This window comes from Limulus polyphemus, unplaced genomic scaffold, assembly GCF_000517525.1.
Source record: "Limulus polyphemus unplaced genomic scaffold, Limulus_polyphemus-2.1.2 Scaffold2047, whole genome shotgun sequence".
In the NCBI taxonomy this organism is placed as follows: Eukaryota; Metazoa; Arthropoda; class Merostomata; order Xiphosura; family Limulidae; genus Limulus; species Limulus polyphemus.
In genome coordinates, this window is record NW_013667657.1 from 100,340 (window position 1) to 117,398 (window position 17,059).

Below are 17,059 nucleotides of genomic sequence, written 5' to 3' on the forward strand. Positions count from 1 at the left end.
GTCCGCAGACATACCGCTGTGCCACCATTGAGTCAACAAGGAGCCTTGTTTAAAAAATAGGATTTTCAAATAGATGATTAACACCTAATTAAAAGGTTAGTTAAGTGATTAATATAACTGATATGTTTGCATTTGAGGTTTCAGTGAGCAAAACTGAAGGATGATTTATTGATGTACAATACTTAAAGTTTAATATTTGTGTTTAACCTTTATTGTGAAGTACAAGTATGTATAAATTTTCAACCATTTTATAAATATATATATAAAGCAATCAGATTTGTAGACGTAAAAAATCTTATTCCAACACGTAGTGAAAAAAAAAAAAGTCAGAAAGACCCTCATAAAATTGGGGCGGTAATAAAATAGTTTTACTTTAAATATTCTAGAAACTATTTCTGTTCGTAATGCAATTTGTGAGAATTATCTATTTAAAGAATTATACACTATGTCTGGAGTTCATTCCGCTGTTATGAATGATAGTCCAGAGTTCTGCTGATTGTATTGCTTATGCCTATGTATCAGATTCATTTTTAAGATAATTTATTTCATAAACTTCTGAATTTCTCTTACCTATCTTTTATTGATTTGTAACAAATTCGAATGACTACGTTTTTCAATATAACTGGCGCGTGCTCTAACAACTTACTGTATTTCTGCGTAAGAGTTATACGGTAACGGTAACAGCAATTCCATAGAACGATTGCCGCAGCAAGGATGCCAAAAAGTCCTAGAGCTCCTAAAAAGAAACAAGTTTCTATTAAGTTCTCGAACATTCAGCTATTCGTACATATAATGATTTAAGCTTCGTTTCTTTTCCATACATTTTGTTTATACTTTTTAAATATTTTAAGGGGAAAAAATTCTCAAATAGAGATAGATAAAAAACACAACGTTTCAAAATAATATCAAACTATGCATTTATAGGAGATGTTTAGAATATATTTTATCATATATGTCTTGTGAATTAAAATGTAAACATCTTAATTGTCTGATAGCTCCTCATCCTCTCACCAATAAACTCAAATATGAATCACTATAATTAATAACAGGATTTTATTTAACAATAAAAATATAGTATTAATAACTAGTTGAATTTTGAATATTGACCAGACAATACACATTTCTCTGATATATACATGTCACTCTGGATATGAGTAATAACCACATATTGCTTGCAAGTCTTAAGAAACTGGATAAGATGCTAGTTTTAGGTTTCGCAAAAATGTACAACTTTGCATAGAAATAATTACCCACAATATATATTCTGTGAAACATCTAATCACATCTATTCTAACGTAATGTTTAAAACTGAAAGAGGGCGTTAAACCTATGTGTTATTGTCTAGATCTGTTTCACTAATATTCTTTACGTTATCTAACTTCATCTCTTGAATAGCATTTAGCTGCAGAATTCTGACTTTTTTTTTTTACGATTATCTTTCATCAACTTAAAAATAAGAAATTTGTTGGTGTTGGAACCGCGGAGACACAATGACTAATTTGACTTTTCAAAGAAAATTAGGCTTAAATACAAAACTACAGCACCTTTTACTTTACTGATAAATCATTATTTTTATACAAAAATTAGGCTTAGATACATTGTTTGGTTGTAATTAAGCACAAAACTATACAATGGGCTATCTGTGCTCTGCCCACCATGGGTCTCGAAACCCGGTTTCTAGCGTGTAAGTCCGCAGACAAACTTCTGTGCCACTGGGAGGGGGGTATGATACAAAACTACAGCATCGTTTACTTTACTGATAAATCATTAGAGGATTGCATTAAAAATATACGTGAACAAAAGTTATAAGCTATTAATACTGTGCATGCGTGGCATAGTAAAAAAAGTTACCAAAAACATTTCTACTGATTTTTTTTAGTTTTGTATTTATGTCGGAACTACTAAGGCTACCTGCCACCGTTTTTTTATTTTAAACTACTGATTTTTTTAAGGTAGTCAGTCAGCAGTACCCTACCACCTACCATCTAATCTATGGGATTGACTGTCATTCTTATAACATACCTACGCTTAAAGTGTGTGTGTGTGTGTGTGTGGTAGGGGGATATTTTGTAGTAACACTCAAAGAAAAGACTTTACCGCCTTACTCGTGTTTTCATGTTTATAACGTTCTTTTAGTTCCTGATACGATAAAAATATGTTAGACTGATAAAAAACAAACAAAAAACAGACATATATACAAATGTTAACTATATATCCCTTCTAATAACAATTACTGGTACATTTATATTTTTCACTTTATTTCTATTTTCTGCCTGGCATGGCCGGGTAGTTAGGGCGCTCAAGTTGCAACCTGCGAGTCGCGGGTTCGAATACCCGTAACCAAACATGCTTACTTTTTCAGCTATGGGGACGTTAATAAGTGACGGTAAATCTCACTATTCGTTGGTAAGTGAATAGCCCAAGAGCTGGCGGTGAGTGGTATTGAATAGCTGCCTTTCCTCTAGTCTATCACTGCTAAGTTAGGGACAGTTATAGCAGATAGCCCTCGAGTAGATTTGTGCGAAATTCAAAATATACCAAATCAAAGAAATTCTGTTTATTAAATGAGGCAAGAGATGGTCATAGTAATAAGACTCATGTACGGGATTTGAGTGTGAGTTATCTTTTAAATGTTCATTAAATTTAAATTAACCGGGTCAATAATTAATTATACTTGTCATAAGACATCAATATTAGGTCTATTATATACTTGTAACACATTAACACTACTACTAATATATCAACCACACTACGTTCACCATATCCTAAGGCACTAGATAAAGAATGTAGTGTTCAAAATACAATAGGCTTAATATTAACGTGTTATGACAAGTATAATTAATTATAATCATACTTCACCAACTTTAAAAAGGCGCTCACGCCATAACAACGTTAATGTTTTGATTTATCATGGGGTATGAAATTTATTCTGCATCACAAACATCATTGATTATTTAAAGAAACAACAACTATTAAAATAATTATTTTTACCTTAAAAAAATGTTTATCACAAATTGAGAAAATATCTGGACACTTGCTTTCCTACCTGCGGTGGCTCCGACAAATACAATGAAATTCTTGTCAAAATGCTTGTTTTGAGCAACCTGTGGCGTCTCTGTCCTGTTCTCTCTCGACTGATCCACGTAAGCTAACATTGTAATACTCTGTTGAAGAACTAGCTGGTGAAAACCAGTAATATTCCAACCTGTTAAATGGCAAAACAAATTAGCGCTAGAATTAGTATAGGAAGATTATAGACATCCAATACTTCTTAATGTTTTTATACTGATCTCTTCCGTCTAGAGAAAAATTAGGAGCGATATTTGGATTATATACTACCTAAGTTCCAAGGAAACACTCCTAATGGAAAATATTTTTAAAAAACTAGCCTTAACATAACATCAGTGTAAATTTCCATCATAGGTTCACCATCATGTAGAATATACACATAGTTGAAGACACTACTTCATCAACAGGTAGAATACACTAAGTGTAAATTTCAATCACAAGTTCACCACCATATATATATACACATAGTTTCACTTACTTTTTCACCACCATGCAAAATATACACACAGTTGCAATCACTAGTTGATCACAATATAAAATATACACATAGTTTGAATCAAACTTCATCACCATATAGAATATACACATAGTTACAATCAAAATTTCACCACCATTTAGAATATACACATAGTTACAATCACAATTTCAACCACCATATACAATATACATATAGTTTCCATCACTACATCACCACCATATAGAATATATATATGGTTTCCACCACTAGTTCCCCACGATACAAAATATACACATAGTTTCCACCACTAGTCCACTACCATGTAGAATATACACATAGATTCCACCACTAGTCCACTACCATGTAGACTATATACATCGTTTCCACCACTAGTCCACTACCATGTAGAATATACACATAGATTCCACCATTAGTTCACCACCATACAAAATATACACATAGTTTCCACCACTAGTCCACTACCATGTAGAATATATACATAGTTTCCACCACTAGTCCACTACCATGTAGAATATACACATAGATTCCATCATTAGTTCACCACCATACAAAATATACACATAGTTTCCACCACTAGTCCACTACCATGTAGAATATATATACATAGTTTCCACCACTAGTCCACTACCATGTAGAATATACACATAGTTTCCATCATCAGTTCACCACCATATAGAGTATACCCACAGTCTCAGGACATGCCTGCCTTTTCCTAGTAAATTATTGTACATCGTATACTCCACAAACAAGATTATGTCATCAGAATGAAAGAAATTTAACTTGACAAGAGGTATATTTATTTATTGATTAAAATACAACTGGACAACGCACTTGAAAACCTCACTAAATTACATTCTTGTGTTAGGCTTACCTGAGGGCGAGAGATCGGAGTCAGGTGCAATCATCACGCGTGATGAATTTAGAGTACCAACTTAACTCTTTCACAGAAAGTCCGAAGTCAACGGGATATATCGTGGTGCTGTATGGTTTTTAAATAAGACTGATACAGTATATTTACAAAGCAGCAGTATGTCTGAAATGCGTGGAAAATATAGTCAACATTAACTGGATTCCGCCTAGAAGCCTCGTCGATACGGTCGCAGCAGTGAGCAGACTCAATTTCCTTTCGTGTGGTGAGCTGAATGTGAATGCCAACGGCACCAGCTGACATCACATAAGAGGGTAGATACGGGTGGCAATCAATGCGAGAATATCTCGAGAACAGAGCAAAGTAAGTCTCCCAAGAGAATTTATAACTTGTGCAGGGACTGTCAGAGAAGGAATTCAACTTTTATTGAAAGTTCTTCGCGGTTAATCAATGCTAACATACAGAGAAAGCTTTGTTTTTGTACGAGATAATTATTAATACACTCTAATCGTATTAGGAAGTACTTGAAATTGAAACATGCCTTGCTGGTCATCGTGCTTTGAAATATACCTGCAAGAGCATAGCTCTGTGTGAAAAAATTATATTGTACACTCCAAAGTGTTATCAGTGATACGTGTACCCTACTATACTAGACACTCATCGGTGTAAACACTGATAAAATCACTTTTTTTCTTTTCTGTCTTCTATAATTTACCCAGGTTCATCTTTGTTTTCTACTTCCTTGGACTATATAATAGAGATAAAATATATTATTCCATATAGATATGTTAAAATGCTACTTTTTTCTTAATGACAATGACTGGTAATAAAAATGTCTTGCAAAGCAGAGTGCAAAAATCGTTTGCAAACTAAAAAAAAAAAAACACACACTATAACGTAATATAACGAAATGTAGTCACACCTTCAACCTTTTCAAAATATGAAATCCGTATAGAGATTTCGTGAACAGTTTCTTATCACCGTTTTAAAGCAACATTTAAATCAATGGGCCCAGATACGGTACTTTCAAGTGAAAATGATTTCCTCAAAGAATATTGGGAAGGTCTGGTATATAACAGGAGTACTAGCAGGATATATTTCGAAGTGAGAGTGAAGCTAGCCTAAACTAATTGTGTTTTAACAAAATATAAATAAAATAGACATGACGTATAACGCACAATATAAACTATCTTTATTTAATCAAAGAAAGAAAAGAAGGTGAGGGTAGTTGCTTATCTATGTTTTATGGTCGCCTTTCTTCCCTAGAGATATATTTTCCCTAACCAAATCACTCAAGATTCGATACATTAATATTCAAATCTAGCATTTCTTACTTAACGCAAAATACCAGGTTCACTCATAGGGACTAGCGTATTCCCATGACTGGTGGTTTTCATTCAGACACAGTGGAGGCCGTAACTTCAAGATATCAGCTGACCTACCATTGGAGAACACTGCTTTCAATATCTTTGCACAACGTGCAGCATCAGAGCCATTCCACCTCTGGGTAGAACAGGTGTGACCTCGACATAATGACAAGGAACAGGGACAGCTAGAGTGACATCAACTTAACGAGACCACTAGTTATGTAAAAACTTCATAAATTTCGAATATATGAATATTTTCGCACAATCGTACATTAAAAAAATGCCTTGTATGTCTGCATAGCACAAATCTCCCATTTTTCATTTTAATTAGACCTAATTTTATGTGTACGAATGATTTTTATTCAATGTACCATTATAGTATAGATTATACGGCACTCAATTCTCGTGCTGATCGAACCCTGAATTCTAGTGGTGTGAGCTCCCAAGCTTACACTTGAACCTCCCATATTTTTTTTTCTTTATAATTGCAAAATGTTTTATTTTTAATAGGCTAGACATTTTCAAATTTTGCTGACTTTCACTTACTTCGCTTAGTAAACAACTTAGAACTCCACTTATCACTATACACTCCACACCCGACTTACACGATATCGGTATTATTACTCAGATAAGTATAGTACTGAAAACAACATAGAATAGACATGATAAACCCATGTACCACATAGCTAAAGTACTTAGGTGTGTTTACAGTAGAACAGTATTTTCAGTGTAACTTAGCTTTGTAGAACACGGTAGTTTCACACATTATCTGAAAAGTTGTTGTTTGTTTGTTTAGCTTAGCGCAAAGCTACTTAAAAGCTTTTTAATTTTGAAGTGAAAGAAAATAGGACCTTCAGCTAGTTAACACCACCCACTGCCATGAGCGGATCGAGAGATTCGGTAAAAGGGAGGAGAACGGTAGACAAAATTTACATATAATAATAATAATAACGTCTTAATGGCTTCAATGTAACATCTTATAAGAAATAAATTGAAGAAATATTTACAGCTAATATGTAAGATAAAGGTAAATCCGTACGAATTTTTCCTGGTTTTCATATTAATCTAATTTGCTTATAAAAGATACCACAGGTGGATGTTCTAACGTGGCTTGTTTTCGGGTATGGGAAGCTATTGAAGTAATTGGGAATAATATGGGAGCTTGATAGGTATCTTGGGGCCTTTTTGAATTATGGGTGAATATTTGAACCTGGGAATGGAACGCGGGTATTTATGCTAGTCTGATTAGTGGTACCAAAAGGTGATTTCAACTTCGCGCATTGAGTTACTTAAAAAATGCAAGCTATAAAAGTTACGCTAAAAACCTCATCAAACGTCTTTCTCCATTATAAGCCTTCAAGTTTACCGCTGAGCCACGAAGAATTATCATCACATATGTAATGACCCATAACATACACACCCACCCATACAGTCAGATGCTTTATGGTGTCGCTAAACGAAGTTTACGTTTGTTTTGGAACGTTAGAAATTGAAACTTTCAGCTTATTTTATCTTCAAAAAAGCTTGACCATTGTATGACAGTGGTCAGTGCCGTTATCCTTCGTTAATTCGCCAGTTCCAATGTCCAGCAGACAAGACTCTTTGAGTCACTGTTACGATGTACACATGTATTGGGAGCTGAACCATCTTGAAGTTAACTGTTCCTCTTCTAACTGGCTTGCTTGCAGTGCGAAAAGATTAACTGCTGACTTATATTTAACAGCTGATCATTACCTGTAACTTGTGTCCCTTAGTTCCTATTTCGTATAGTTCAAACGTTCTAATTTTTCTATTTCGTTGCTCGAGCTTGCAGCCAGCAGACGAATCACTTTTATATCCTGGCTATTGTATAGGATATTGTCGTGAGTAGTAGATATTACGTGTGTAAACTTTGTTAAAGTTACACACCAGTGTTTTATACCTAGTTTTAACAAGTTTGGTTGAATAGCCTGATATTCCCCAACGACAAAAATATAAGTTTAAAAAATCAGGTAGTACTAGTTTTAACCCGTTGTTTGACTATTAATCTATAAGTTAAGGTCTTATGGCAATATCGCATTATAACTTATTTAGGTTAGTATGGCCACGTTGCGTTGACGCACTTGAATTTCAATTATATGCTTTCTATGGTTTAATGACTCTTTATAAATAAAAATGTGTTTTTCATTTGTGAAACAGTTGCGCCAAAACCTGTACTAAATACCCTACATACCTATCCAAGCCCCTGAGAGGTGATTTATTGCAAGCTCTCTGGTGGTGATTCAAAGGGTAGAGGAATAATACAGTGTGAAATATTTTCACTTCTGCGTGACATCCTTCTACTGTAGCCGATTATGTAATTTTTCGATGTATTATTAAGAATATATTTTTTACTACATTGTAAAGTTAAGAAACTTTGCATACTTGTTTCATAACATTTACAGTAAAAAAATGATTGAAACAACGGATATCTTAACAATTATCAAGTTTCTAACACAACAGAAAAACATTCCGTATTTTAAAGACAAAGTAACAGCAAAAACGCTCTTCACCGCAATATAGCGAATATAAGAATCGAATACCGAGTACCCATTATTCTACGTTTCAAAACATTTTAAAACCAACTCAAAACATTAAAAAACAACATCGGTTTTCACAGAAAATTAAAAAGTTCTAAACTTAATCAGATATTTGTTAGCATTATGAATGAGTTAAACAAACTCAAGATTTCTTGATGTGCTGTTGTTGTCGTCTGTTTAATTAAACGATGCAGATCGTGAATAGATTCGCCCGTCTAAACATGGTGAAAATAATCAGAGAATCTTCCTAGATATATCTCACGGGCTTAACATGTGTCGTTACTTCGTTCCTTTTCATCAAGGCCTAACAGTTTGTTTGCGGCTTTCATTCCGACTTTCTTAACACGATCGGTTCTTCAGCACAACAATAAAACTTTTACAAAATAAGAAATATTGGCACATGCTTATGACGTCTTGGTTTAGACCAATAACTTATCCCGAAAACAAAACTAGAAGAAATGATAGACTGCAGCATCTGACGCTGACAGCGACATTAATTTTACATTCAATCAAGGCCTTTACTACCATGATTTTATGGTAACTGATTCTGATTGGACTAACAAGGCTTTTCAAGTTCAATTGATTTTACTTTAACCATTAAGAACTCAGTTTATTTGGAACAACACGGGCTGCTTTGCCTATTCTAGTTTTGAGAATAGCCACAAAATTTAAACAACTCTATTTTTCAGTAACTGACATTATTCGTGAATATCTGAAATTTGGATTTCTTTTCTATTGTTTTTTTTTCTAATTAAGTTTGATTGTTTGTTTAAGATATTCGATTAAAGCTACACAAAGGGCTAGCCGTTCACAATTTTGAACGATAGATAGAATGTAGCTAGTAAATAACACCCACCGCCAACTTTTGGGGTACTCTAATCAGATATTGAGATTTAACCATTATTCTTATAAGGCTCCCAGGGCCTCAATTTATGGGTGCCATTTTGCGGCAAGGTGACGTTAACCATAGACCCTCAGATTCACAGTGCGTTACGTTAACTACTAGGCCACGCCCGGCCCTTTTTTCACAGTCTTATATTGCTTTGCTTATTCATTTATTCGAATATTTTTCAATATAATTTGGAGCTGACCATGAGCTTATGTGAAAGAAAAATCAAACCGGTCTATTTAATTGTATTTGTTTTAGTTCACGTTGAAAAGTAGGCTAAATGGCTGTGTTGATCGTGAATTAGAAACCGGATTTATATTAAAAAGATTGATGTATTTCAGAGTTATAATTTTCAATTTGAACGGTGCATTATTAGCACGTATAATAAATAGACAGGTCAGCGACCCTACTTACCATAAGAAGGCAACCAGTTAGCAGCACCCGCCGCCACAAGGACTTTACTTGATCGGTTCTTAGAAAGGAAGAACAGTATTAAATGTAACTTTTATAACGCGCCAGTGTCCCCAAAACTGTCAATATTTGTATTTTTAACGCATTATGAAATTGTTGTTTTGGATCAATATTGTAATGAATTTTTCTTTGAATATATTGCTCTTTTTATATTTTCTATAAAACTAAACTACAATTTAAGGGGTCCCATTATAAGCCAATGCATTGAGGCCACAGAAAACCTGGCGTCAGGCTTGACTGAATAGGAGTTTGTATATACGTCAAGTTGTCGATAAAAGAGAATCGATAATTTATATAGACACCTATGTAGGAGAGTGGTAATTAATTTAGAATAATTGTATTAATGTAGAATAATTGTGTATTTTTTCCTTTATCATATCTTTAACAAAATAATGGTTCATCTTAACCGAATATTTTATACTAGCCGCGACCTGCAAAACATTTGTGGTAGTTTTAATGCTCTTCGCTTAAATATTCCTTATTCTATCATTTTCATACACGACATTCAAGCTACGCTTTCTTTCAGGCATTATTTATTAGCTCGATAAATCCTGGTCTATTTGAAAATATTTTACGTAGTGAGACAAACAAACTCACGTAGATAAAACTTTATTTAATAAAGCATTTGTTTGGAATTAAACACAAAGCTAAATAATGTGATATCTGTGCTCTGCCCACCACAGGTAGCGAAACCCAGTTTCTGGTGTTGTAAGTCCGCAGACATACCGCTGTGCCACTGGGAGTCTTAACAACATTACACATACGTAAACTTATTAGTAAAACTACACGTAAAGTAAACAATATAGTAAAGTAATGGTATTTATAATAATGTACAAAGTATGAAACAGTGTATGACATGGTTTTTGGAGTTGAAACAAAAAATCTCACAAAAACAAAGAATAAAACCCGTACTAAAGAAAAAAGTAGCCTAAGAAACGAACTGAAGCTACATTATTACAAAGTAAAGCCAAAGTTGTAATGGAGGCAAACTTAGCCGAATATGCAGAAACGTCTGAATGTGTGTTCACAAAGTGATAAGCAGATGGTTTTGAACGAGATGCATATTTTAGACCTAAATATGTCAAGAAAACCCATAGAAATGGTATTTTGTGTAATGTTCAGTTTTTAGGAAATTACACGAAGGTTAAGTGTTGTTTGTGTGAAATACTTTGGAAATAAAAAATAAAGATGAAACAGAAGCCAGTCGTAACGTGATGACAACGACGTTGTTCCATCATGTAGCATACTTGTTTCATTAAAAATATTGACTGAGCAAAAAACAGGTAAGGTAATCTTAAATGGAAAATCCAATATGCAATCTGGACTCCTCGGACAAAGGCCTTTCTAACGTTATGATTTTTGTAGCGTTTGATCGCGAAACTTGCGAGAAAAGTTCCGGAAAGACAAATGCAAGCGTATTATTTATAAAGATACTAGCAAAAATACCCGGCTTCGCTCTGGATATTAGGTTTATATATTCTAGATGACTATGTCAGTATGTGTATTCTGATCCTATTGTAGTATAGAAGAACAATAAAAAAAATATTTGAAACATTTTTATTTTACAGAAAAATAAAAAAAGCCATAAAGAAAGTACAGTAAATTAAGATTTATTTATTATCAAAGAACTTTATCATTGCGTTAAATATTTCACATTTATATTTTCTATCACAAATTTCTTTCTATCACATTTTATCTGAATCTATTACAATTTTTTACCGCTGCAGTGCTTCAGGTAAGACAAGATTCGCTGTTTTCCCAAAGAAATCACATACAGACACGCTCTATAATAATAATATTATAATTAAAGAAGTATTTCCTTATATTACCAGTTATATATATATAAATCACAGGCAGGCAGACAGACACGTGCGTACGTGCGCATCTTTTTAATGAGACAAGCTAGCGAAAAACCACATAGAAAAGAAGTGGTTTCTTATATATCAACTTTTAATATATAGAAAAGCCAGTGCATTTTGGTAACAATGCGTTCCAACAAGGGCTTTTATATCATGTTGCTTAGCAATAAAGATATAACCGAACATTGTTGTTAAGAGTCAATGTACTGAAAACATAAAATGAAATAAACTACAAAACTGAAAAAAATATTTGTTGTTTTCTGTCTGCCTGTCTGTGATGTATATCTATAATTTGTAATATAAGGAACCTCTTCTTTTCTATGTGGTTTTTCGCTCGCTTGCCACATAAAAAATGCGCATGCGCGCACGCATATGGACAAGATGAATAATAAAACCCAGGTGCACATACACTCAGAGTCCTCTTAGTATGGGTGCAACATTTTAGGTTTCTAGGTTCTTTCCTCTTGGAGTTATGGTGGTCACACACACACGCCCTTTTAATATTATAGATATACACATTTATTTATGTGTGCGTAGTTTTTGTCAACTGTATACGAATTTGTGGAAAATAAAATAGAAAAACACAACATACTACTGTCTAAAAAACACCTTATTTTTAAGGTCACTCACAACTTTAAATGAACGTAATGAAATTATCTCTTTGGAGTAAACAGGTGAATCAATGACGTGGGAATTTTACAGTCAGTGAAAAATATCGGCATGCAGTAGCCAGCCTTTTCCTATTAAGATATACTTTTTCTTATCCAGTTGTTGACACTATTCTTTCTCTAACGATACTTTTTACATTTTTTCACCGATTTACATACAATATCTTCTCTCTTCGTAAGCTTAATGTAATAAGAATGGAAGGATAAGCCAATTAATAAGGTCTTTTTTACCACAAGCTGTTAAGATATGTATTTGTTTCAGCCCTGGATGAAGGAATGGACCATTTTCGTGTGAACCATCTAATATTTGACATTATTCCTTTTTTGCCAATGTTGTTATTTTTTTCTACTTCAACTGACTAAATATCAAACAACAAAGGGCGTAATGTAATAAAACTTTCAACCTTGTTTTTTGAGTTTATAACCTCTAAAACATTCTGAAGAATTATTCAAGCAACAAAACCCGCAATACATATTCCTTAGTTAGTATCTTGTTTACGAATTTGTAATTTTACAAGATTTTAAACAGTGGCGGAACAACAGTTGGTATATATTGTGCACGGGTGAAGGGGTACACCATCTTGTCAAACATGAACTATATTTTTATCTGAAATTAAGCTGAGTATATTTTATATTCTTCTAACCTAATACCTTGAATGTTTTGGTATCACAAATAAAATTATTTACATTTTACAACAGGGCTACAATTAACTTTATAATAAATCAACAAATCAAACTCTAATTGGTGCAATAAAGTTCTACAAACCCAAATAAAAACAAATAGAATTGTCCTCACTGAAGCAAGAGGTGGTAGCATATTTTCTTATAAAATATATGTATTCTTCTTTTTTGCTGAGAGGGGAACAGTCTTCACATTCACTTATAAAGATCTACTAGACCAGTGTTTCCCAAAGTGGGAACCGCGGCCGCCCTGGGGGCCGTGAAGCTTTTTCGTGGGGGGGGGGGGGCTGCTATGTTTTATCTTAGTTCAACTGTGTATTAATTTGTAAATATAATGCTTAATCCTACATTTTTATCATTTATTATTTATCTTATAACTTAAATTACAGGATTACTTCATACTTTAAAACGAAAATAAGATAACCTTACATTTTATTAAATGTGTATTTAATTGCTCATCAGTCTACAAATTTAACCCATACATAATATATTGCTAATGGTCTAATTATAATACACATAAATTGATAAGAAAAGGTCACATTAAATTAAAACTATAGAATTTAATAGTAAAATTACTTCAAAGATATCATTAAAGCTCATTAGTAATTATTTTTTTGAAATCGATAAGTTACATTTTAAGCCATTTTAATAGGTTGGGGGGAGGTTCAATCTTTTTTTATTCACATCAAGAGAGCCTCCAACTAAAAGAGTTTGGGAACCATTCACCATCCTTGAAACCTCAGCCGCTCAAGCACTAAAAGCTTCGTCAAAATGCGATTTTAAAGTTTGAATTTTCCAACGATCAGCGCCTCTAACGGGAAAACTATAAACTATCTGCACGTTCCCCTCTCTACTTCCAGTCCACTAGTCAGTCGTGTAGTGACTCATGTGTCGAAATTAAATTTAAAATGTAGTGCAGCGTACAGCAATATGTCAATGCCTATATATAAAAGTGGTTACCAGAAATAAAAAGCGAAGAAATAAGAATCAGATGGTGTTTCTAAATTACCAAGACTATATTTATATTTTATAAAAAAACGAAGAAAAAAAAAGGCAACGAGGAGACCGCAGCGGCAAGCACAAATACACAAATTAACGTGAACCCCGAATTAAATGATATATCTGCATTGTCCGTATTAGAATCATATGATAATGAAGACAACGAGGAGAACATTTCGACAGCAATTCAAGAAAAATAAAAAACTGAAAATGAAACAGCGCTTAACATCCTTGTGTCGATAACAAGTGTGTGACCTGGAATCTCACCCAGAATACCACCCACCGAAGGAACAAATCATTTCAATTGGTACGTGATGATGCCTTTATTGGCGAAACCATGGTCGTTAATAAATAAAGTATTCGTGAAACGTACAATTGTCTTGTTTTCTCTCAATCCTGTAAAACCAAAGAGGTCTCTCTATTTTATGGACAGATCGAGGACTGTTTCCTTTACACATCAAAAACGGAGAGTTAGAACGTTTAATTGTTTCAAAACGATCGCGTCGAACTAAGGGGCCTTTTCCACAGGTTGAGAGACATAAGGGTTAGTGTTTATTGGAAAGTTGTTACATTAAGAAATTTAAACCTCTAACATGGCTTATATTATTCGCTTTCGCTAGATAGTGCATATTGCGAACCATGCTAGTTGCTTGCAGACCGCAGTTCTTCTACTTATAATAAAGCTTTGATATTAGAGATTAGGCACATTTAGGTGACAGAATTCAAACACATGAAACTTCATACACAAATCTTAATGCTTACGTCGTGTTACAAAAATGGCGTTCAAATAAAACCTCAAATGCCCAACACGAAAGAGAAATACAAAAAAAAATTAATTTTTGGAGGAATGTTTTAAAACCTATTATAAATACAACTCTAACGATAGCATATAGTAATCTGGCTTTCAGAGGACACAGAAAAAAAAACAGATAAAACAAATAGTGGAAACTTTCTTTCAATTATCTAGCTCTTGGCTAAATACAATCCAGTTCTTAAATAACTTCTTGAAAATGAAACAAAGGATAAATTAAATATCTTAACCATTAAATATAAGACGAAATAATAAATTTATTTAAAAGCTAACACATTTCAAAAAGAACTTATCGATGAAATAAAAATATGCACCAATTTTTCTCAATTATTATGGATACAACGGAAGATATTTGAAAAATTGATCAGATGAGTCAAATTTTCCGATATGTTACCGTAAATACCAGCATGGAAGGTATTTCTAATGATATCGCAATAAAATGAATAATTTCTTGGATTTCGCCAAGTATCCGACCAAAGCGTGGCTGGCCTTGAAATCGTTAATGCTATTGAAGAAAAAGGAATAGATTAAAAACTTTACGATATAATTGAACAGTTTTATACACATTTCGGGCAAAGCATAAACAGACGGGCCATGTTAAAAGAACTGGCTTCTCATCTTTTTGTTTGTTTGTAGTTTCTAGCAGTACAAGTCCGCAGACATGCCGCTGTGCCACTGGGGGTTGTTCAAAATATTACACTTAAAAACTAAGTCCAACTCGGTGGTCTTCTAGACACAGCTTTCTAGTTACTTTGAGATTCCGATATTCAGATATTATAAAAGGATTATCAAATATTAATCTTCTCAGCAAAAAACCTGGTGAGTGAACTGAAGCTTTCGGTTTGAAGAAGCAATTAGAACCTTAATTCGTATTATTAACTGTATTTCTGAAGAGTAGTTTACATTCTGAAAGGCTCTGTCATGAGGCTGTCACGTCCAAAGCATATCACTGTCCCATGCGTAATTTCCATAATCTTTCTAGAATACGTGGACGATGGTTTCTTTGCACTCGTTCCAACAGTTCCATTAAACAAAAATCCACAGGCACACAACGACTTAGCCGATATGTCTTCGTACAGAATAGCTACTTCAGTTATGCAAAAGTCGAATGAGTATATCGTGGATGCAATTTCATCACTTTTCCATGTCGAGATATTTTTTATTATGTTGTGGTGGACAATTCGAATCACTGACCTCTGTGTTCATGGACTCTCATCGTCAACAAAACACTGCAGCTTGCTTACCACGCTTGTTGTAGGTTTCTTTCTAAATAGTCCCGTGACCCCTAGTTGATTCATATTTCTCTGTTTCATAAGGGACCTCAGTGGGTTAGAAATTCTGCATCTTCGACCTGAATACATCTTTATGATCTGGGTGTATGAATATTTTGCGTAGGAAAGAGCTATTATATATACCCTTCTCAAAAGCGATCAATTTTGAGTGGAATCATACTACGTAAAAAACGCCAATGTTAAGATATAGTTCTGACACATTCTTTTCCCCGGATAATTTACATTCGCTGTGGTTGTCACGTGACTTGCTGATTTGCAAAACGTTTTAATTTAACGTACTCAAGCCTCTGTGTTGCCGTATAAATCTGCGGAAAAGAACTTGGTATCAATATACTTCGACAACTCGAAAAATTATTGTGTATTATAGAGCTGTGAAGAACTGGTACTCTATAAAAAACACAGCTGTGTCATAAACTTACTTCTCCAACATACTCATGCAGATTTGGTTACTTATTGCGTTTCCTCCTTAACAACACATAACAATAAACACCTGTTTCAGCAGTGACTAACAAAAGTTCAACTCTGTGTATTTATTTCTTGTTCATCTTTCAAATTTAGCGCAAAACTACGCGAGGGCTAGCTGCTTTATTCATTTAACAACAAAAAGTGGGATTGAACGTAACTTTATAATGACCCCATGGCTGAAAAGGCGAGCATTTTTTATGAAAGGATTCAAAATCGTGACCAACAGATTGGGAGTCGTGCGCCCTAACCATCAGGCTAATATATCTTGTTTAGAGTGTATTCTGAGATTGTCCAGTCAGGAAATACATTTCTTTTGTTGTATATTACAATTAGAGTCATCTTGTGAGTAGCAGCTTTCAAACATGTTTCGTCTTCAGGATAATACTATATCATAGAAACCTGTATTTCCCAAGCATATCACAAGTAACAGCTTACTCAGCCAGCTGGTCTGGAACAGTTTGTAAACGTAGACAACACGAAAATTGATACATCACCCGAGGAGTGTAATAAAATGATGAAGATGAATAATCGGTGTTCATAATTTTCACCTGCATTAAAAATGATTTAACTAAAACCCATTTCAA

General features: G+C 33.8%; 1 protein-coding gene across 1 annotated transcript in view; it reads right to left on the reverse strand.

The window, feature by feature from the left end:
• LOC111087354 overlaps positions 1-4,869 on the reverse strand; it is a 22,954-nt gene extending 18,085 nt beyond the window's left edge. Inside the window, exons 1-3 of the mRNA XM_022393707.1 lie at positions 4,419-4,869; positions 3,047-3,205; positions 647-736 (exon numbers count right to left, since the gene is read on the reverse strand). Of these exons, the coding sequence (XP_022249415.1) occupies positions 647-736; positions 3,047-3,205; positions 4,419-4,452 (283 nt within the window). The 5' untranslated portion in view covers positions 4,453-4,869. The remainder of the gene's footprint in view (positions 1-646; positions 737-3,046; positions 3,206-4,418) is intronic.
• Positions 4,870-17,059: the final 12,190 nt, after the last annotated feature.